This window comes from Procambarus clarkii, chromosome 9 (genome assembly GCF_040958095.1).
Source record: "Procambarus clarkii isolate CNS0578487 chromosome 9, FALCON_Pclarkii_2.0, whole genome shotgun sequence".
Taxonomy (NCBI): domain Eukaryota; kingdom Metazoa; phylum Arthropoda; class Malacostraca; order Decapoda; family Cambaridae; genus Procambarus; species Procambarus clarkii.
In genome coordinates, this window is record NC_091158.1 from 17,197,238 (window position 1) to 17,214,737 (window position 17,500).

Consider the following 17,500-nt stretch of genomic DNA (forward strand, 5'->3'; position numbering starts at 1 on the left):
CAAAACTACTGAGAGAAGTGCGACCCTATTCCATTTCCCTGCTGCCTCCTTGATGACTGAACCACTGGTCCATGGGGTGGCTCTCGTACCATTTCCTACTCCCTTTACTGGCTTGCAGATCATTTCATCTAAACCGGTAGATCACAAGTTGATTATTCACCCGTAGACTCCCGGACCGATCTTAAACGACCAGTTTATTCTGCCGACTACGACTCAGAGACAACGTCCAACTTGGGAGCCAGACCGTCTTGCTAGTGGTCAGGGCCAGTAATATATTATGAATCTCATCTTCTCTGGAATCTTCGTCAAGACCTCGATGGTTTTCCTAGTGCTAAACCGTGCTAGGAAGTACCCATTCTCTCCAGCAGGTGATGGCTTACCTGAAGGCTTCCACCAGGCGGTCATGGTCATTAAACATCCATGAACTGCCTCTTCTTCCTGACTTTGCAGGTTCCGGGACGATTGGGTCGCTAAATCGTAAAGAACCATTTTCCCTTTCTTACCCAAACTCACCTCTGGGGCGCTGGACCTATTTCGCGTAGCGAGGATCAATTACAAAGCTGCTATATTTATTTTTCCAGCCATCGTCCAGGCAGTTTGAGGGGTCCCCAGCTAACTGGAACATTGAACTATTTACGCAAAATCCTATTAATCTATTTCATTAGGACTTACCTGCGTGGCGATCACCTCCTCCAGCCGGTCAGGTCGCTTGATGGTCCAGGTGAGGATAGGTGCAGGTCTACTTCCAGAGGTCTCGCATCCTATTTTATACTTGTGGCCATCTATCAGACTCTCGGCAGGACTAGTGATCCTCACTCTCTGCGGCGCCACTGTCAATACACTGCAGTCTCAGCCAAGTGATCTCACAATAAATGCCGGGGACTTGAAAAATCACAAAAATTTACAGCAATTGCATAATATATGCAATTGCTGCATATATTGCTATATAATGTGTATGAAATTACTATATAATACAGCAATTTTTTATTTAGTAAAATATAATAAAATAATATTGGAATAATATTTTATGAAAATTACTATAATTGAAATGGAAAAGGAGGGAGTAAGATAGATAGAGAGAGAGAGAGAGAGAGAGAGAGAGAGAGAGAGAGAGAGAGAGAGAAACAATCGAAAGTAATGAGCAATTACAGAACGATGATGGCTGCATCAGCAAATGGGGAACTCCTTGTGAGAGCCCCTTGGGTTAATGAAGCCCACAATTGAATTATGCAAAAGATGCATGTGTGTTTGACTGTGTGTGTGTATGTGTGTGTGTGTGTGTGTGTGTGTGTGTGTGTGTGTGTGTGTGTGTGTGTGTGTGTGTGTGTGTGTGTGTGTGTGTGTGTGTGTGTGTGTGTGTGTGTGTGTGTGTGTGTGTGTGTGTACTTACCTAGTTCTACTCAGCATGTTGTGCTTGCAGGGATTGAACTCTGGCTCTTTGGTTCCGCCTCTCAACTGTCAATCAACTGGTGTACAGGTTCCTGAGCCTACTGGGCTCTATCATATATACATTTAAATCTGTGTATGGACTCAGCCTCCACCACATCACTTCCTAATGCATTCCATTTGTTAGCTTCTCTGACACTGAAGAAATTCTTCAGTGTCAGAGTAGTGTGTGTGTGTGTGTGTATGTGTGTGTGTGTGTGTGTGTGTGTGTGTGTGTGTGTGTGTGTGTGTGTGTGTGTGTGTGTGTGTGTGTGTGTGAGTGTGTGTGTGTGTGTGTGTGTGTGTGTGCCTGGGCTGGCTGCACACGTGGACCGCTGCATGGTTGAGCCAACTGTCGATGATGATGGCGTGGTGCACATGTGGACTTTCACATGACTACCCACGTGACCTAAAGATAGTCAAGAATGATTCTTCGGTGAGCTTGCACGTGATCAAGTCGCGGCCATTTCCAATACCGATTTGACACCGCGCGCCCACACACACACAGGCAGTGATGTGGTGGAGGCTGACTCCATACACAGTATCAAATGTAGCTATGATAGAACCCAGTAGGCTCAGGAACCTGTACACCAGTTGATTGACGGTTGAGAGGCGGGAACAACGAGCCAGAGCTCAGCCCCAGCGAGCACAAATAGACTCTCACACTCTCTACACACACAGAAGTAAACCCGACCGGTAGTTTGACTTACTATTGAGTAGAAGGGTGATTGGCGAGGTGAGTGTTCTGGTGGCGTTAGTGTTAGTGGCATGACAGGTGACACGAGCCTGGTGGTGGTCGGGGACCAGGCGAGGTAGCATCAGGTCATTCTGGGTCAGATCAGCCGCCAGCTCTACGTATGTCTCGTCAACCACTCTCTCCCCGTTCTTGTCCTTCAGGGTCCACCAAACGCGAGGACGTGGTTGACCTGTGGAGAAAAAATATGTAGAAAACTTTGAGGAAAAATGGAAATCGTAGTTCAATGAAACTCGAACGAAACTAAAGAAATATTTAATTAGATTCATAGGATTTAGACATATTTGAACGAAATGTACACATATCTAGAGTTAGAACAGCTGCTTAATAAAACCATTAGGGATGTTTTTTTAATTACAAAATGGAGTGTCTTATGCGAAATACAACGAAACTGAAGCTTATTTGAACTAATTCTTCTTCTTCTAGATATATAATTTATCTTTTTTTTCATTTATGCATTTTCTTACATTATACTCTTACATTTTATTAATCTTTGATCTACTCAATCTTCCTCTCCTTAAGTTTTTTCAGTTGTTGCTTCTCATCAAACGTTCTTTCTATCTTGAGATTACCTCCTTAAAATGAGGCCAAGTTACAAAAATGTTGGCTCAAGTAATCCGTCTTAAGTTTTGTATTATGCTTTTTATTATGTTCTTAAAAGACCATTATTGCTGATTGGAGCACTCTGTGGACAAAAGCCCATTCTCTAGAGTGTGGAGGAGTGCCTTTGAGAGGGGAGGGAGAAGGGCAGAGAGAGAGAGAGAGAGAGAGAGAGAGAGAGAGAGAGAGAGAGAGAGAGAGAGAGAGAGAGAGAGAGAGAGAGAGAGAGAGAGAGAGAGAGAGAGAGAGAGAGAGACAGACAGAGAGAGAGAGAGAGGAAAGAGGGACAGACAAAATACATAGTGATATTGTTCCTGAGATAGTATAAATCACTCAGAAAACCTCTGACAACTGATTAAACATTTGGAAGATCTAGTCCTCTAAACTAAATGTCATTACCCACACACACACACACACACACACACACACACACACACACACACACACACACACACACACACATTCTGAAGCATTCTGAAGCAGAATGCACTTCAGGAACAGGTTGTGGAAGCAAATACTATTCATAATTTTAAAACCAGGTATGATAGGGAAATGGGACAGGAGTCATTGCTGTAAACAACCGATGCTCGAAAGGCGGGATCCAAGAGTCAATGCTCGATCCTGCAGACACAACTAGGTGAGTACAACTAGGTGAGTACACACACACACACACACACACACACACACACACACACACACACACACACACACACACACACACACACACACACACACACACACACACACACACACACACACACACACACACACACACACACACACACACACACTCATAAATATTTATTCCACTCAGGCGTGCACACAAGAGGAATTTAGTACGCAATTTGGACGCCATAGCGCGATAGCTACTATAATATTGGCATAGGAACGAGGAATAAATATTGTAACCATTGAACATGCGATCCAACTTGACTGGGCACGTTCGTAAGCAATTCCTGCTTTGTAGACGATATCTCCCCCTCAAAATACCTCTTAAGGGCGCAATAAACCGCGTAGAGAAGCAGCGATATAATGAGCGACGTCACCAGCAGAAGGTACCAGTAGAAGGTACCAGCAGAAGACTTCAAGCAGAAGGTACCACGCAGAAGACGCAAGCAGAAGGTACCAGTAGAAGGTGCCAGCAGAAGACGCAAGCAGAAGGTACCAGTAGAAGGTACCAGCAGAAGGCGCCCAGGACGTGTGGGTAAGATTTTATGGAACAATCGTAAACTCGTCGGGTTGAGGTTCCCTTTGCTCCTTATTTTCCTCCCTTCCTTCCCTATCGCAAAGTATGCTACCTCCTCCTTCTTCTTCTACCATACTAGCCACCTTCTCTGCCGCCTCTTCCATCACTAGCTACATCCTCCGTCTCTCATTCCCCTCATTAACCCGCTTATCCGTCTCCTTATCCATCTTCTGGATAATCCTACGTCTCCTCGTCCCTTCTTCCACAGTTGCTATCTTGTGAAGTCTTTAATGCCTGCTATCTTATGTTGTTAGTGTTGAATTATATAATATTATCATAACATAAGCACGGTATTTTAAACTTAAACACACAAGTACCTCAAAGGCATCCAAAAAATCTAGAAATAGTAGTATTTGCAGTAATATAAGTAACAATGGACGTAGTAACATGCACAGTTGGTAATAATATTAGATATTGTACTAGAAGACCAAATATAATGTTTTATTGACACATCACGTCAGGCTGTTGAGATAAACTTTATATGTAAAGGTGTATACTAGGCCATGTTAGTGGTAATAGGCCTTATACGCAGCAGTTATGGTTAGCTCTCAGCACTGACTCAAGTCACGAGTCAGCCACCATGCCCAGGTCCTCAGCGTTCAGGTCCACAACTGATCCAACAGCGTCAGTCCCCGTCATTCTAAACCTCCTAATGGATACTCGAGAAACATTCTGATCCCACAACCTCTCACTCTCTCCCATCGCCATGATCTCTATGTATGGACATTCTATAGGATCCCCCTGTAATGTTAAAACTAATCCTTTAAAAAGATTAGTGAACGTTAAAGCTTTCTCTACTGCTAATCCTTGCCTTTGCTTTATTGTTCTTTCTTTCTTCCCCTCCCTTCCTGTTCTTCCTCTTCCGTCTCAAACCTCTCAATCTGTTCCAATAATTCATCACTGAACTCATCTTACTCCTGTCCCGTGGCTCCTCCATCTTTCTCCCGCCTGGTAACTCAGCCTCCATTTACTTCCCTATCCCACCTCCTCTTCTAGTTCACAAGACCATGAGAATGATAAAGCTTGGCAAAGGGTGATTGAGCGACTGAAGAAGAACTTCAACGATAAGAGACTCACAGAGATCAGAGGATAGATTCCATACCCATCTCTGTCCATCTGTTTCACCAGAGGCTTCACAAAGATCGCGAAGGAGAAGATGATAAAGATGCTGTGACAAGACGGAACTGAGGTACAGAAATGGGATAAAATTATCTCAGAAATCATGACAGAAATCATCTCAAAATGTGGGTGCAGAACCGAGAGTTTTTTGTAATGGTCTTAGACATGAGTTACGACAGAAACATGTAGTGGTCCATAAGCTCAAAAATCGATGACCTTCAGTGTGTTGGAGTATTTATTGAAATAATGGAAAAAACACTAATATTTTTTCCGAACAACACCTTTTTAACTGATAATGTTGCATGACACATATTTGTCTATGGTTTGTAAAAAGGGTTATATGCAATACTCGATATTATTTTGCTGAAAATGTATTTGAAGTAAGGGAGGGAAGAGAGAGAGAGAGAGAGAGAGAGAGAGAGAGAGAGAGAGAGAGAGAGAGAGAGAGAGAGAGAGAGAGAGAGAGAGAGAGAGAGAGAGAGAGAGAGAGAGAGAGAGAAAGTATCGATACATTTAAGTATCGTTGCCACGTCTTCATTCAATTTGATATAATTTTTTCCTTAAGAAATTATTGCATATCTATAATTAGCATACTTGGCAAAATTTAAGTCCTATATATTAACACATGATAATTATAATCATATTATGTCTGTCTCTCTTTCTCATGATGATAATAATCATCAAAATTCTAAAAAAAACTTCAGACTGAATAATTTTCTTTTCATGAATGACAAATAGCAATGATTCCTACCCATGTCCTTCTACCTCTTTTCCATCATTGCTTCCTCTGTCTTCCTCTATTCTCTCGTTTGCCTGTTTCTGTCATCTCCCTTTTCTTCTTTTTTTTTCTCTTCCTTCTCCTTTTCCTTCTCCTGATTGCGTGACCTTACACCGTGTCTTATAGAAACCTGAAATTTAGCTTTGATTCCCGATACCTGAAATTGTTTAGTAGTCAAGTATCAAAGACATAACGGTGACGTCACAGTTCAATATATCTCATTAACTGATCCGTCCCTGAACAGTGAGGATATACTTCATCAAACATATAATCAATCCCTTGTCAATGCCCATGGTGATATATCATAACCCAACATATTCCATCTTACACCTATGGACGGATATAATTTAATATATCGCCAGATAATACACAGTAGAAACGCGATTTTTCACTATATTCTGAATAAATGATGGTCTGTGGGAGTGACATCATAGTCCAATATCACTGGGTCATTCACCCTTTAAAACACTCTGATGATGATAGAGTACAATACATCTTTCGCTAATCGCCTCCCTCAATACAATTTTTTTCCTGCGTCATATTTTAATATATCCACGCCAGTCACCTGTCAATATACGCTGAGGCTTATTGGCTACGCCTGAAAAACACCTGGTCCAAGCAGGATACGGTGGTGGGGAGTGGGGGGGAAAGTTTGTTAAGTCTTGAGGTGAAAAGGAAAGTCTTGCGAAAGTTTAGTGAAAGTTTTAGTTTGGGAAAAAAATTCAAGGAAAATTAAAATAATGTTTAGGTAAGGACAATATTTTTAGAGAAAATGTGGTAAAATTTTATACCGGACATCGAAAATTTAGGGAAAGTTTGAATAAATAATAGTTAGAGACGACAGTTTAGAGAAATTATAGTGAAAATATTTGTAAAGAAATAATAACATTTGGGAAAGTGTAATTAATCATTATTTTTAGGGATGATAGTATGACAAAACGCCTGCAAATAATAAACACACATGAGTTTCAGAATTAAATTTAAGAAATGGAGTAACCTCATATCTAGAGAAAACATTAAAAATTGTTCACACATTAACATTATCTCGTGAACAAATCCACAAAGGCCGTGATGAGGGTTAGATCCTACTCCCGGAATATTCCCAGCTGCGCCTTAGTCAACTGTACCACGACATGGTAACATGTCGGTCTTTGTGGATATATTCATTTGATATATCACGCTATTGTGATTTCTGTGTGTATTAACATTATCTTCAACAGTTTCAAAGCTTTTAAATGCATTAAATCTTAACTACGATTAAATATAAATATATATATATATATATATATATATATATATATATATATATATATATATATATATATATATATATATATATATATATATATATATATATATATATATATCGTAAAAACTGCCACGCATGTCTCCTTTTTTGGTGTATAAAACTGCAATTCTTTCCCTTAATTCTACCAATTCTGCACAACCTCTCATTGTTCTATTCGTTACCTCACCTTCTCTTTCTCCCTATTCTTCCCATGCACTCTCCTTCGCTTCTCCTTTTATTCCCTCCCAATTCTCTTCCTACCATCTTAAGGTACGTCTTGTACCCACTTTCTCTGTTCTTCATGGAGCTGTCGTGGCCGTGTGTCATTCTGACGGATAATTCCTGTCAAAACTCGACCTGCAGAAACAGTCTCTTGTCTTGTGTCGCGTGTGTTTCATTGGTGCTTGTAGTCGGTGGGGAGCGAATGAACGGTGGGAGGGAGGGGGGGGGGCAGAGGAGGGCAGGGGGGGGGGAAACAGTGGGGGGGGGGGGGGCAATCAGTGATGGGCAAGAGCAAATAAATAAGTCTAAACTTTTCCTCCTTCTCAAAGATCATTTAGATTTTTAAATCAAATTTGTGACACCTTTTAGATTTAAGAGAGAGAGAGAGAGAAAGAGAGAGAGAGAGAGAGAGAGAGAGAGAGAGAGAGAGAGAGAGAGAGAGAGAGAGAGAGAGAGAGAGAGAGAGAGAGAGAGAGAGAGAGAGAGAGAGAGAGAGAGAGAGACAGAGAGAGAGAGAGACAGAGAGAGAGAGAGAGAGAGAGAGAGAGAGAGAGAGAGAGAGAGAGAGAGATATCTTGGAAATCCACTATCCTCCTCCTCGCTATTTTAAACCTTTAATGCTTACTGTGATTACCTAGGAGCGTCTTGCGTCTAGAGGGTGCTCCATTGCCCCTTCACCCACTTCCAGATAGACAATACTTGAACCCTCCTTTTCTCGTTCCTTTTCGCTTTTTCTTTCTCTTTAACTCCTTCTTCCCTACATCATTTATTGCAGGCAAGAGTGGGCCCGCCTCTCAACCAATAATCAGTTGATTATTGGTTGAGAGGTGGGGCCAAAGAGCCGAGGTTTAACTCCCTGCAAGCCCATCTGGGTGAGTACAACATGGTGAGTACTCACAAACTCCCACTAATTCTTTCTTCTTATCTGCCCACAACAGCTAATACGTTGCTTTCTTTGGTAAGTCCACCCAGAACAGGCTACTAACATTTATTTTTTCATTCTCAGCAACTCTCCATTCCAGCGTTCAACGTTCACGTCAGTTTAACGTAAGTTCTTTCTTTCTTGCTCTCGTCACATAACATCCAGTCACAACTAACAACACCTTCTCATCATCCTCCTCTCGACAAATCACCATAACATTAACACATTCACCACCACTAATACATCCCTATAGCATGCAAGCGCACATATATATTTCACCTCTTTAGAATGCAAACTCAATATAATACTGCAACTCCCTTGTATTATTATACCTCTCTAACACACAACTTGCATTGATTACCACATGCCTACAGCCCTCTGAGAGGTAAATTGTAGGCAAATAGTGAAGATTTGGCCAAAGTTACTTCATGTTACCTGTGCTGTGTTTTCAGAGTGACTTTCCTGCAGGCAAGTCCTTGAGAAGTGTTTTTGATGTATCACCCTCGTCTAGCTCGAGTGTCACTCCAAGTTCCCGTTTTCCTTATCCAAAGATAACCCTCCCCCTCCACCACTTTCTCAAGTATCACCCCTCACCTGGGGCCAGATTCACGAAGCAGTTACGCGAGTACTTTCGAACGTGTACATCTTTCCTCAATCAATGACGGCTTTGGTTACATATATTAAACAATTTACAAGCATGAAAACGTCCCAATCAACTGTTGTTATTGTTATAAACAGCCTCCTGGTGCTTCGGAGCTCATTAACTGTTTAATAATTATAAACAAAACCGCCAAAAGATTGAGAAAAGATGTACAGGTTCGTAAGTGCTTGCGTAACTGCTTCGTGAATCTGGCCCCAGTCATTTTCCCCAAAACCCAGCATCACTCCCACAACGCTTTTCCCAGCGCCTCCGCCCAGAACTCACCTCCTGTGACGATACAAGAGAGAAAAAGTTGGCTTCCCTCGTCAGCAGTCACAGTGTAGGTGACGGTCTTTCCTGTAGGTAAGGTCACCTGCAGCGACGTCGGCGGCTCTATCACCTTCACCTGGGGAGAGTTGTAACCTCTTAATATTTAATATGAATATGAGCGCTTAATATGAGCGCTTAATATTCAAGTTGACGAGACCACACACTAGAAGGTGAAGGGACGACGACGTTTCGGTCCATCCTGGACCATTCTCAAGTCGATTGTGAGAATGACGATCGACTTGAGAATGGTCCAGGACGGACCGAAACGTCGTCGTTCCTTCACCTTCTAGTGTGTGGTCTGGTCAACATACTTTAGCCACGTTATTGTGACTCATCGCCTGCTTAATATATAATATGAATATGTCGCTTAATATGAGCCGGATGGATGTATTGAAAATGCAATAAGGAAACTGAAGACAGTGAAAATATTGAACAGAGGTTTTCATAATATGTTGATTTTATTTTCTGTGGAAAAGGTATAGGAACAATTGGCATTTTTCAGCAAAGTGATTTGGGGAAGGTTTTCCAACTGAATCCATTCACGCAGGAGGGAAATAATTTTTGAAAGTAGTACTATAAATATAGAACATGGGATTAGTCGCCGAAAATTATATATTAAAAAGGGGAGGTTATTTATGTATATATATAGGGTGATTGTGAATTAAGTATTGTGTGACCTTACAACTGACTACAGCTGTCAATCAAGAGAGGAAAATGAACCTTCCGTACATCATGGGTTGATTGTACTAATGGCAACCTGTCCCAAACAATGCATGGTATTTTGACACCATATAGACCTTAACGTACAAAATAACCCAGTCTATCGGCTCGTTAAAAGCATTATATATCATCATATCAACATACATATATTCTTATGATAACAACAACATCATATTTCTTCATCAGAGGATCACAACGAAGTGAAAATACATACCTAGAATTACATTATATATTACATTCTATATTTCAGTGGCATTTAAGACGTTTAAATGAAGTAAACAAATATTCCCTTTTATTATTCACGTAGAGGCAAACATGCCCACTAGAGCAGTGTGAGAGATAGCGCTCTCTGTATTGAGCAAGCGACATTTACGATGGTCTCATGATATTTATGTCTGCCAGAAAGAGTGAAACATTACCGGAAGCGACAGAATAATCGACAACCAGAAAAAAATATTTGTATAAAATGGTGGAACAAATCGCCAGGATAAACAAAAATAAACCCACACCCTCAAACACACACATTATATAATATATATATATATATATATATATATATATATATATATATATATATATATATATATATATATATATATATATATATATATATATATATATATATATATATATATATATAAAGGAAGCAGGATCGTAAGATAAATGTAAAATGGACAGATAAAAAAAGATATCTCGGAAATAACTATTTAATTACCAACTTTCTAAAACTGAAAGATACAATGAGAGCAGTAGACGACCCTCAATCCCTCTCTCTCATCTAGAACACCAAACGGCTTTCCTTTCATCTCATACCTCTTTCTGTATCATACGTCTTCTCTTTATCCCCTATTCTCCTCCTCCTTCTCCCATGTCTCTCTCTCTTGAGATACAACCATGGTGTATTCCAGCCTCTCATTCATCCCACATTTCTTACGGAAGGTACGGAACTGGTTTCATTTCCCTTTCTGTCCACGGTTCCATGATATATTGTTTACATTTCGGAAATGCATAAGGAACCCGCCTCATTGTATTGCGCTGGAGGACTCTAAACACGAGAGCGTCTGGAAAAACACATCTATATGCAAAATAATATAATTCTGAGCGAGGCTTCACGCTGTGGTGGTTGCTCTTACTGGCACTGTCTCTCTTGATTTTTGTTTTTTGTTTATGTGTTTGTGAGTCTCTCTGTCACAGAGATACAGAAAAAAGGGAAATTGATAGAGAGCAGTAGAAATAGAGAGAGAGAATGAGAATGAGTATGAGAGAGAGAGAGAGAGAGAGAGAGAGAGAGAGAGAGAGAGAGAGACAGAGAGAGAGAGAGAGAGAGAGAGAGGGAGAGAGAGAGAGAGAGAGAGAGAGAGAGAGAGAGAGAGAGAGAGAGAGAGAGAGAGAGAGAGAGAGAGAGAGAGAGAGAGAGAGAGAGAGAGAGAGACAGAGAGAGAGAGACAGAGAGAGAGAGAGAGAGAGAGAGAGAGAGAGAGAGGGAGAGAGAGAGAGAGAGAGAGAGAGAGAGAGAGAGAGAGAGAGAGAGAGAGAGAGAGAGAGAGAGAGAGAGAGAGAGAGAGAGAGAGAGAGAGACAGAGAGAGAGAGACAGAGAGAGAGAGAGAGAGAGAGAGAGAGAGAGGGAGAGAGAGAGAGAGAGAGAGAGAGAGAGAGAGAGAGAGAGAGAGAGAGAGAGAGAGAGAGAGAGAGAGAGAGAGAGAGAGAGAGACAGAGAGAGAGAGACAGAGAGAGAGAGAGAGAGAGAGAGAGAGAGAGAGAGAGAGAGAGAGAGAGAGAGAGAGAGAGAGAGAGAGAGAGAGAGAGAGAGAGAGAGAGAGAGAGAGGGGTGGGCAAACTTGATGAAGGTGGCGCAGTGGACAGGATTTCGTGAGTTATCCAAATTGGACGGTCAGCGAATACCAGCAAAGGAGAGGGGGAATGAAAAGGAGAAGGAGGAGATAGAAGAGGAGAAGAAGGAGGAGGACGAGGAAGAGGAGGAGTAAACAAGAGGCTTGAAAACCGAGAATACGATATATATATAAAATCAGTGAGGTATATAAACACATTTAAAGAGTCAAACAACACTAGAATAGGTAAGAGAAATAGAAATTTAAAAGGCAACAAGAGTGAGAAGGAGAACCGGAGGATCGAAAGATAAATGCACAAGAGGAAAGGAAATACGGTAGGAAAATGAGAGTAAAGGCAGCTGCTAAATGCCAATTAGCCAATGTGAGGCAGGTTCTATTTAAGTTCAACAGCTTTCACTCAAGTGCTTATTCAGCCTTTGCATCAAGCTTCAGCACGTGTTTGCTGTTGTGACTGCTTCATAAATTGTTCCGAAATATCTGAATCTCTATTTCTGAACTCGTGTGTGCCTATTTCTTTCCGAAATCTAAATATCTCTAATTTGGATATGAACCTTATTTGTTTTCATTTGGAAAAATATATTTGTTTACCTGTATTTATAACCCATTTAGAATGTAAACTGTGTTTTTGGTTTTAGATCCCAACTAATTATAACTACTAGATTCAGGTGACAATTTGTTTTTTTAATTTCAGTGTTGTTTGTCTGCAATCTGGTCAATCTGACTTCTTTTGATAAACTTAGAACGGCATCTATTAATTTTTAAGTCAGATTTTAATAATTCGTTTAGGTCCTCCTTAATTTTGTCTACCTTTATATCAAAATTTATTCATATTTTATTGGTTCTCGTACGAAAATCAAGCCCTGATATATTCTAACCGTCCCCCTTTTAGATCATGATCTTCTATAATTTAAATTAATTTCTCCTGTGGAATAGTAATGAAAAGCTTTACTAAAGTCAAAATAAATATTATCAATACCTTTCCCAGTGCAATAAATTTCTTTGAAATATTGCAGTGATTAATATATATATTTTTTCTTTAGTTCATTTTACTAAAATTTAACTCATTTACAATGCAGGTATTATTAGACACAGACACAATAGATATTTTAACCAAGATATATACCTCTTGGTATATTATATAATATATAATTATAGTATAATCAATAGTTATAGATAGGTGACCAATCTATAACCACGATAACTTGGCGATCTCCAGTACCATGCCCTTTAGTCCAATACGACAATCTTTGCTCCTCCTGATTCTGGATTTAATTTGTATAAAAGTGTGAATATAGTTGTATTAATTGTTTGGTACTTTGCTAATAGTTGCCTGGAACTCGTGCATATTTGTATTTCTCCTGATTGACCTGAAGAACATCTTTAGGTCATTGTATGATAATTGGTTGGTTCTTCATTATTACTATCATGAGAATACTTCCTAAAAAATCATGCAATTTTCTTATTATTCCCCAAAATAAAAAAGGTCAGAGGTATGCTAGGCCTTATTAACGAAGAAAATGAAGAGGAAAATAAAGGTGTTAGAAGAGAGAGTATGAAATAAAGATCAGTAAATTATTAAGAGCAGTGGTAAGAGAGAGAGAGAGAGAGAGAGAGAGAGAGAGAGAGAGAGAGAGAGAGAGAGAGAGAGAGAGAGAGAGACAGTGAGAGAGAGAATGAGGGCACTGTGTTGGATAAAAATAGGACGTATAAGGGAAGGTGGGATGAATGAATATGACAAGGCTAGTCTTGGGTGGAGGAGAAGGTGCTGGAGAAGAATGAAACCGACTTGGAGTTCGTGGGATGTGACCGAAGAACGCTATAAAATCCCCTCAGACCCTCTTTCTCCGCCAGATTAAACGACGTCGGCCAGGCCGAAGCTCCTGGCTTGACAAAAGCATTCACGAAAATCCAATATTCGCGCGCAAGCAAATTCGCTGAGGTCAGATCATATATGCAGTCTTTTGCAACACTCTTCTAAAAGGCTAGTAGCTTAAAGCTTAGCAAAAGTGGTTATAAAAGTCTTCATCAGGAACATGGTTTTTTTTATGTCTTTTGGAAATGTAATTTTTATTCGATGGAAATTTCACTTGCGTGCAAAGCTGTGTTGATTTCATATATTTATTGCAATCAAACAGGTTGCAAATGATGATCAGTGCATCAAGTAAAGATTGTGGCATCGACGTTTTCTACTAGTTGGTGTACTGACCTAGTTGTACTCACCTAGTTGTGTTTGCGGGGGTTGAGCTCTGGCTCTTTGGTCCCGCCTCTCAGCCGTCAATCAACAGGTGTACAGGTTCCTGAGCCTATTGGGCTCTATCATATCTACACTTGAAACTGTGTATGGAGTCAGCATCCACCACATCACTGCCTAATGTATTCCATTTGTCAACCACTCTGACACTAAAAAAGTTCTTTCTAATATCTCTGTGGCTCATTTGGGCACTCAATTTCCACCTGTGTCCTCTAGTGCGTGTTAAGTATTAAAGTGCGTGTTAAGTGCCCCCCTTGTGTTAAATAGCCTGTCTTTATCTACCCTACCAATCCCCTGAGAATCTTGTACGTGGTGATCATGTCCCCCCTAACTCTCCTGTCTTCCAGCGACGAGAGGTTTAATTCCCGTAGTCTCTCCTCGTAGCTCATACCTCTCAGCTCGGGTACTAGTCTGGTGGCAAACCTTTGAACCTTTTCCAGTTTAGTCTTATGCTTGACTAGATATGGACTCCATACTGGAGCCGCATACTCCAGTGTGTGTGTGTGTGTGTGTGTGTGTGTGTTTACTAGTTGTGTTTTTACGGGGGTTGAGCTTTGCTCTTTCGGCCCGCCTCTCAACTGTTAATCAACTGTTTACTAACTACTTTTTTTTTTCCACACCACACACACACACACACACACACCCCAGGAAGCAGCCCGTGACAGATGACTAACTCCCAGGTACCTATTTACTGCTAGGTAACAGGGGCACTTAGGGTGAAAGAAACTTTGCCCATTTGTTTCTGCCTCGTCGGGAATCGAACCCGCGCCACAGAATTACGAGTCCTGCGCGCTATCCACCAGGCTACGAGGCCCCCAAAGTGACTCGAACCCATACTGCCAGGAGCACTCTGCTGGCGTACAGGATCCCTTAACCGCTCGACCAACACACCACTAACCACTGTAATTACCTAAGTGATTACCTAAGTGTAGTTACAGGATGAGAGCTACGCTCGTGGTGTCCCGTCTTCCCAGCACTCTTTGTCATATAACGCTTTGAAACTACTGACGGTCTTGGCCTCCACCAATTTACAAGAGACACACACACACACACACTGTGTGTGTGTGTGTGTGTGTGTGTGTGTGCTGGTAGGGGTAGGTAGTTAGGATGGGGGGGGGGGGGGGTGATTTAGGAGTGGAGTGTTGATGAAGCTAAGTGAATTTATTTATGTGTTTGTGTTCACGGCCTCTAACGATCTCCTTTCCACATATCCTCATGCGCAACAATAAGCAACACACCAACACGAAAACATATCAAGATATTCATGCACGCACAACCCCCCCCCCCCCCCCACACCCCATCCTACCCCATCCTTCACACACACACACACACACACACACACACACACACTCACACACACACACACACACACAAACACACGCAGACACAGAGCGCAGGGCACTGGTGGCAGAGTAGACAGCATGCTGGATACGTAGTCCTGTGGTCCGGTGTTCGATTTCCGGCGCCAGCGGAAACAGATGGGCATAGTATTTTTTCACCCTGATGCCCTCCTGTTACCTAGCAGTAAATAGGTACCTGGGAGTTAGACTGCTGTTACGTGCTGCTTCCCTGTGTGTGTGTGTGTGTGTGTGTGTGTGTGTGTGTGTGGAAAAAATAGAATCAGTTGATTGACATTTGAGAGGCGGGCCCAAAGAGCCAGAGCTCATCCCCGCAAGCACAACAAGGTGAGTACACACCGCCAGGCCAATATCTGAGACATCACTTTGATGTTTGAGTGGGGAATTGAGTATCATATATATATATATATATATATATATATATATATATATATATATATATATATATATATATATATATATATATACATATATATATATATATATATATATATATATATATATATATATATATATATATATATATATATATATATATATGTATATGTCGTACCTAGTAGCCAGAACTCACTTCTCAGCCTACTATGCAAGGCCCGATTTGCCTAATAAGCCAAGTTTTCCTGAATTAATATTTTTCTCTAATTTTTTTCTTATGAAATGATAAAGCTACCCATTTCATTATGTATGAGGTCAATTTTTTTTTATTGGAGTTAAAATTAATGTAGATATATGACCGAACCTAACCAACCCTACCTAACCTAACCTAACCTATCTTTATAGGTTAGGTTGGGTTAGGTAGCCGAAAAAGTTAGGTTAGGTTAGGTTAGGTAGGTTAGGTAGTCGAAAAAACATTAATTCATGAAAACTTGGCTTATTAGGCAAATCGGGCCTTGCATAGTAGGCTGAGAAGTGCGTTCTGGCTACTAGGTACGACATATATATATATATATATATATATATATATATATATATATATATATATATATATATATATATATATATATGATAGAGAGATTGAGGCTCTCACAATTGATCTCATACTATCGACCTGTCTAAAGTAGTTAATACCAAAGATCAAGGAGATTATGGAAGTCTAAAATTTTCATCTTAACGGTTTCCCGAAGCTCTTATGTTAAATACTGTGAAGCTACGAGGCGAGAAAAGTTAACCCGGTACCATGTATATCACAGCTCCTCATTCATGAGATCGCAAGGAGTTGCGAGAAGAACGGAAGGAGGAGGATTCAAAAGAAATAATTGTTAAGAATTAGCCAGGTTTTTCCATTGAGGGAGAACAATGGACACCTTCACTAATTCCTAGCTCGCCTCCGTCATAGTAGTCTTGGAGGGGCTCTGGCGAAGTCTCTGACGAAGTACTCACCTCCGTGATGGTAGTCTTGGAGGGAGCTCTGACGAAGTACTCACCTCCGTGATGGTAGTCTTGGAGGGAGCTCTGACGAAGTACTCACCTCCGTGATGGTAGTCTTGGAGGGAGCTCTGACGAAGTACTCACCTCCGTGATGGTAGTCTTGGAGGGAGCTCTGACGAAGTACTCACCTCCGTGATGGTAGTCTTGGAGGGAGCTCTGACGAAGTCGACTCTGCATTCGTATCTGCCTGCGTCGTGGAGGGTGGCGTCCTTGATGACCATGCGGGCTGGAGGCTGTGGCTGGAAACTGGTGCGCTTAGCCATCGATTGATCTCTGGGCGTGTGCTGCCGATACCCGAGGGAGGTGTTGCGAGCGTCGTAGCTGCGGGAGAGAGTGAGTGAGTGAGTGAGAAAGAGTGAGGGCATGAGTGTGAGACAAGTGGGGCAAGCGTGTGGTAGGTCTGGCCTGGATGCAGTTGAGTGTGGATGGGAAGGCTGAAGAGGGGTCTAAAGAGGATCGTTTTAGTGACAAGTGTGTAGAAAACGTGTTGTCAGATAATCAGGAATGTGTGTTGGAGACAGAGAGTGAGAGAGAGAGAGAGAAAGATAGAGAGAGAGAGAGAGAGAGA

At 41.2% G+C, this 17,500-nt stretch overlaps 1 protein-coding gene across 1 annotated transcript in view; it reads right to left on the minus strand.

The window, feature by feature from the left end:
• The window catches only part of LOC123766205 (neural cell adhesion molecule 1), a 163,559-nt gene that overhangs the window by 44,541 nt on the left and 101,518 nt on the right, over nt 1-17,500 (minus strand). Inside the window, exons 3-6 of the mRNA XM_069321195.1 lie at nt 17,061-17,253; nt 9,280-9,400; nt 2,136-2,351; nt 673-830 (exon numbers count right to left, since the gene is read on the minus strand). Coding sequence (XP_069177296.1) covers nt 673-830; nt 2,136-2,351; nt 9,280-9,400; nt 17,061-17,253 — 688 coding nt within the window. The remainder of the gene's footprint in view (nt 1-672; nt 831-2,135; nt 2,352-9,279; nt 9,401-17,060; nt 17,254-17,500) is intronic.